Here is a 6,299-nt window from a genome sequence, read left to right as displayed (position 1 = left end):
GGGCTAGAGTGAGTGTCATGGGATCAGCCTAGCTCACAGCAACCTCAAACTCCTGGGCTCAAGCGATCCACCTGCCTCAGCCTCCCAAGTAGCTAGGACTACAGGCACATGCCACCATGCCCAACTCTAATTTTTTCTATTTTTAGTAGACGGGGTCTAGCTCTTGCTCAGGCTGGTCTCGAACTCCTGATGTCAAGCAGTCCTCCCACCTTGGCCTCCCGGAGTGCTAGGATTGATTATAGGCGTGAGCCACTGTGCCCGGCCAAGAGTTTTAATCTTTAACAAAAGCTTTGAAAAGTCACCATAAAAATAATTTCTTTTGTCAGAAAGATTTAAATCTTTTGCAAATACTTTAGACTCATCAGTATTTGTTTTTGAGCTCATTGCTAACTTCCCTGGACCCTTTTTTCCATCCTCCCTGAAAAAAAACCAAACAACTGCATGCTTTTGAGACATTTGATAGTTTTCCTCTCCTTTGCTCGCAGGTGTCTATCTTAGAAAGGCGCAACACGGCCGGAAGGGTGGTGTATAAAACCCTGGAAGATCCCTGGACCGGGAGTGAGAGTGATAAGTTCATCCTCTTGAGTTATCTCGACCAGCTGCGGAAAGATCCAGCTCTTCTGTCCTCTGAAGCTGTGCTTCCCGACCTGACCGACGAACTCGCTCCTGTGAGCATCGGGGCCAGCGAGGACTCCAGGTCACAGTGCCGGTGACGGATCTCTGCCAAGAGCAGACGTCCGGCAGCAGCGCTGTGCTGGGCGGTGAGGGGTTCGGACCTGACCATCGTCCATTTTCTCTCTCAATAGGTTTTTTTCCTTCGGTGGCTCTACTCTGCTGCTGACTACATCTCGGACTGCTGGGATAACATACTTTACAACAACTGGTAGGGATGTGGCTAGGTCGAATTTCTTTTTCTTCGTTAATACTGGTATAATTGTTTTTATTTGAAAAGAATCCATCCTTTTTAAATTTCAGTGTATGCTTGATATGGGCAAGTGGAAGAATGTTTATACATCTTCAACAACTGTTCCCCGTTTTCTTATAGTAATGTCACTTTTTTTCTATCTGCTGACTGACCCTTTCCCACTGAACCTTTCCCACTGGTTAGGAAAGGCTCACCCATGACTGCCCTCCACTGGAGTCCAGTGTACAGATGTACAAACAAGTCAGTGAATTAATCAGAGAAGGGCTATCGCGCTCCCACTCCCCAGTAAGACCATGAGTTCTTCAAGGACAGAACCACAGGTTATTCATGTTTGTGATTCATGACACCCAGCGCAGTGCCTAAGAAACCGCAGGCCTTTGATGAGGGTTTTTCGTGAATAAAATTTAAAACACCAATTCTAAATGAAATCTTGAAAGATCAATTTCTCTCCCTACTCCATCCCTCTGGGCTACATCTGAATTATTCTGGGCAGAATAAAATCGATAAAATTTAGGAAATAATTCCACAGACTTCAGACTTTTTTTTTTTTGGAGACAGTCTTGCTCTGTTGCCCCAGCTAGAGTGCAGTGGCATCATCATAGCTCACTGCAACCTCGAACTCTCCACAGACTTTTTAGTCACTGATACCTCAACATCAGAAAGTTCTTCCATGTGTACAACTTGAATCCTTTATTATCCCTTTTATTGTTTCCTTATGCAGGATTTATTAAGCAGAGCCTATTATACTGAGATACAAAATCAGACTTTTAGGATAAGCTGTCTGTGGGGCCAGGCACAGTGACTCATACATGTAATCCCAGCGCTTTGGGAAGATTGCTTGAGGCCAGGAGTTTGAGACCAATCTGGGCAACATAGCAAGACTTTATCTACAAACGGTTTAAAAATTAGCCAGGCTAGTCCTCAATACTCAGGAGGCTGAGGTGGAAGTTTCGCTTGAGCCCAGGAGTTCAAGGTTACAATGAGCTATGATCAGGCCACTACACTCCAGCCTGGATGACAGAGCGAGACTCTGTCTCCAAAATAAATAAACAGAATAGAATAGAATAAGCTGTCTATGAATTAGAACACTGAGGAAACAATCTCTACCTTTCCCTCCACCACCCAACACCAAAAATAGCCTCTATTTGCATGAAATTAGAAAGTGTTTATTGGTGTGAAAGCTTTTTGGGGATTTTTTTTCTTCTTTGAGCTGGAGAGAAGAAACCTAAAATCACAACATCCCACATCGGGCTAATAAGTTTATTAACTTGGTTTTAGGCGGGAAATGATGCCCCTCCTGTCCCTGATCTTCTCTGCCCTCTTCGTCCTCTTCGGCACCGTCATGGTCCAGGCTTTCAGGTAAAGGCCCCGCGGCTTCTCAGTGCAGCGCTGAGGGGTGAGTCCCAAACCTCCATGGTGGTTTGTACGCTTTTTGTGTAAAACTCCTTTTTTTGACTTCAGCGACGCGAGTGATGAGCGAGAATCAAGCCCTCCAGATAAAGAGGATGCCCGTGAGAAGGCTGGGAAGGCTGAGCCGAGCTTCACCAAAGAAAACACCAGGTTTCGCTAACAAACCCCAAACTCCCCTCCCCTCAGCACCTGACCGCAGGCCGTGTGTTCGAATAAAGCGGTGCTGGGATGTATGGTAGACAGAAGAACTCCGGTTCACCTTGCGTGTCAATCGTGGTCACTGCCGGCTAGTGTTTACTAAGGCCCTTAGGTATTTAGAAACAGCACCGACTTACCTTACACTCCGTGACTTCGTTTCCCAGTCTCAGATTTAATGATGAAGGCAAGAAGCAAAGAAGCATGTCAGTGAGCAGGTAGAGCTGCCACAAGCAGAGGATGGTTTGTCCCCATAACTGCTGATGAATGTGATCAGTTGTCAGCACACACCCTGGCCTCTTGCCAGGGCATCAGAGACAGAACAGAGTGCGTGATGGCTGCTGTCTTCATTCTGTCCCAACACGACTCCTACGCCATCTGCAAGGCAGCATCAGAGAGACCGTTTGTGGCCAGGGATTACCAAGTCAGGGTCTTCCCCAGCTTGCCAATGTGTGAGGCTCAAGAATGTTAAATAACATTTCTAGTCTGGTTAGAACGTAGCAGTTTCTTCTACTTGTTCCTTTTTAAAGTAATAGCGTTCCCCTATCCTGATAACCAATTAACTCTTCAATGTTTTTCCACAGCAAGATTCCTAAGAAAGGCTTTGTGGAGGTAACTGAACTCACAGATGTAACATACACCAGTAACTTGGTACGCCTGAGGCCAGGCCACATGAACGTGGTCCTTATCCTGTCAAATTCCACCAAGAACATCCTACTACAGAAATTTGCTTTGGAGGTCTACACGTTCACTGGGTGAGTGTGCGCGTGCATACGTGTGTGCGCGCATGTGAGGGAGGAAGCCTGCACCTTTGTGTAAAGAGGGGACCAGAGGAGAACTGCCCCCCTTCCTTTTTTGGCTGATCAGGGCCTTATCCACAGAGCAAGGTGTTGGCTATGACCTTTCTAACCCAGACATCGAAGCCATCGTGAGAGGGACCTCTTTTCCCACTTGACTTCATGTTCTGTTGGTTCTGAACAGAAGAGCTAGAACTCAATGTTATTCCCTGAGCCCTTTCAGAAAACTGACTGTTCTCTAACCCATGTGTGTTTTCCAGAAGCCAGACGCTGAGAGTGATATAAGTTATACCTAGCAGGGGATGGGGGGATGGGTGACTGAAGTGTCACAGCTGTTATAGAGGCCCTCTGGCTCCCACAGAAATCTTCATTTTCTCTGTGTTCAGGCCCCATCCAACACAAAGCCTTTTCCTGGTATTTGAAGTCTCACTGAGGTATTTACTTTCCCTGCAATTAAATGTGTTAGAAATATATTGAAACCTCATTCTATTCTTCCTACAGGAGCAACTGCCTACACTTCTCCTTCCTGAGTCTAGATAAACACAGAGAATGGCTAGAATACTTACTAGAATTTGCTCAAGATGCAGCCCCGATCCCAAACCAGTATGATAAGCATTTCATGGAACGTGACTACACTGGTTATGTGCTGGCTCTGAATGGCCACAAGAAATACTTCTGCCTTTTCAAGCCCCAAAAAACAGTCGAAGAGGAGGAAGCCCTGGGATCATGCAGCAATCTTGACTCTTCCCTCCAGCTGGGGGAATCTCGAGGGAAATCTTCCTGTGGCCTTGGATCCAGGCCCATCAAAGAAAAATTGAGCAAGTTGTCCTTATGGATGGAACGCCTCTTGGAAGGCTCCTTACAGAGGTTTTATATCCCATCATGGCCTGAACTAGACTGAGAGGATTTCAAAAAGAGATTTGAACTCTTCAGACTTTTTCACATGCCCCTGTGAACAGGTATTTTCAGGACTGAAACTATCACAATGAACAGAGTATAGATTTTAGATTGCTCTTCTAGAACAATGGCTAGAAGAATCTTTCCTTTGTCCCGTTCTGACCTAGGAGTGAAAAACACCACAGGTTTGAATTCCCTCGATCAAACTATATTTTCCTTTGGGTTTTTTTCCTCATTTGAATGCCACGCTATTTAAAACAGACTGCTCATTCTCTCTTCCTCTGTCGTCCCTGTCACGTGCTCACCTCACCCTCCCCTGTGCTGTCTCTCATGTTGGAGAAACGCAGGGCTCACCCTTGCAGCAGCACCTGGACAGACCCTCCTGAGCCTGTCCCCCGCCGCCCTGGCCCTGCTGGGCTTCTGCCATGGCGCATGCTCTTGACACTGGACAGCCCACAGCAGCTTCTAGCCCTGCGTCCTGAAAGAGGCCTAGTTCCAAGCAATCTCACATTTCATGGTTGTTCTGGGAGTAAGTGGCTCAAAGTATATTTTTGGGGTACCCCCCACAACAGTTTGTTGGCCACGGTTGAAAAGGAAAGAGATGAGTGGGGGTTCTGTATGTGGGTTCCCAAGAAAAGAGAAGGGAGGCCTGGGCAGTGGCTGGAGCGGAGCAGCTCTGCGAGCCTTCGTGAGCCTCCCGTCCGCTGCCTCCCATCCGCCTGCGGCCAGGGCAGGGTCTGCGCAGCACGAAGTACTGTAATGACTTTGAGCCGTTGACATGTATGCTTTCAGATGCCTTTCTGCCTCCGTCGATTTTAGGGTGTGGATATTAGGAGCCATAACTTATAATCTTGTTCTCTGAGCGTAGAGATAAGCTGCTATAAAGCCAGTAGATGTTAAACTGAAGAGAAATTATTCCCACCTGCTGTGAGTCAGGCTCAAGGAACCTCTTCACTCCAGTGGTGTCTCTTTAGTAAAATATCAGACATGTCTTTGTATCAAGGAACTTAAAATTTCTCAGCAATTGTATTTTGAACACTCTAACCCCAAAAGTGCTGTATCTTCAGGTCGTCTTTTGTGACACGTGAGCCAAGACTTGTTCTGGACTCCTGTTTTGCAAAAGGCTTTCCACTTCTGGCCTATATTTTGATGTCTTTTATTAATTGTTTTCACTCTTAACTTACAACTGCTTCACCAGTATCAGGGTGGGACTGGCCATCAGACCCGAGCTTGCTGAGCTCCAGTGTATAACAGACCCCCGGCTGGATCGTACCAGCCAGTCGGAGAACGTAGGGCAAAACCACCAACGGAGTTTGGACAACGTCAAAGAGTGGTCTGTCCAGAGTCAAAGCAAGTTGTCCTTTTGTAAAGTGAAGGGTGAAAATCAGTGGTAGAACATTTACTAAGTTAGTATTTCTTCAATCATAATTGCTTTAAAGTATGCCACTCGGATCCTGAATAACTATTGAGCTACATTGGTAAGTAATAAATTATTGAAGCCCAGGAAATTCTATAGTTTTCATGGAGTTTATAGCTTTATTAAAAAATAAAGAAATCACTGCCAGGCTTCATTCTTCCATATGATCCTCTAAAAATGCTTACTCTGAATGCTGTAGTTAGAAATGGTCAAGGAAGTCAGCTGGGCACAGTGGCTCACACCTATAATCCTAACACTCTGGGAGGCTGAGGTGGGAGGATCGCTTGAGGTCAGGAGTTTGAGACCAGCTGAACAAAAGCAAGACCCTGTATCTACAAAAAATAGAAAAATTAGCAGGGTGTGGTGGTGCACACCTGTGGTCCAAGCTGCTTGGGAGGCAGAGGCAGGAGGATCGCTTGAGCCCAGGAGTTTGAGATTGCAGTGAGCTATGATTATGCCACTGCACTCTACCCTGGGCCACAGAATAAAACCTTGACTCCAAAAAATGAACTGAGTATGGTGGCACACACCTGTAGTCCCAGCTACTCGGGAGGCAGAGGCAGAAGGAGGCAGGACTCCTTGAGCCCAGGAGTTGGAGGTTGCAGTGAGCTATGATGATGCTACTGCACTCTATCCAGGGCAACAGAGCAAGACTCTG

General features: G+C 46.5%; 1 protein-coding gene across 1 annotated transcript in view; it reads left to right on the top strand.

The window, feature by feature from the left end:
* The window catches only part of DNAJC16 (DnaJ (Hsp40) homolog, subfamily C, member 16), a 57,644-nt gene extending 53,222 nt beyond the window's left edge, over positions 1 to 4,422 (top strand). Inside the window, exons 10-15 of the mRNA XM_012662482.1 lie at positions 486 to 668; positions 807 to 883; positions 2,204 to 2,284; positions 2,387 to 2,485; positions 3,115 to 3,285; positions 3,829 to 4,422. Coding sequence (XP_012517936.1) covers positions 486 to 668; positions 807 to 883; positions 2,204 to 2,284; positions 2,387 to 2,485; positions 3,115 to 3,285; positions 3,829 to 4,228 — 1,011 coding nt within the window. The 3' untranslated portion in view covers positions 4,229 to 4,422. The remainder of the gene's footprint in view (positions 1 to 485; positions 669 to 806; positions 884 to 2,203; positions 2,285 to 2,386; positions 2,486 to 3,114; positions 3,286 to 3,828) is intronic.
* Positions 4,423 to 6,299: the final 1,877 nt, after the last annotated feature.

This window comes from Propithecus coquereli, unplaced genomic scaffold (genome assembly GCF_000956105.1).
Source record: "Propithecus coquereli isolate 6110/MARCELLA unplaced genomic scaffold, Pcoq_1.0 Scaffold77, whole genome shotgun sequence".
Lineage (NCBI taxonomy): Eukaryota > Metazoa > Chordata > Mammalia > Primates > Indriidae > Propithecus > Propithecus coquereli.
The sequence above is the reverse complement of the archived record's forward strand: the minus strand, read 5'-3'. Positions and strand labels throughout refer to the sequence as shown.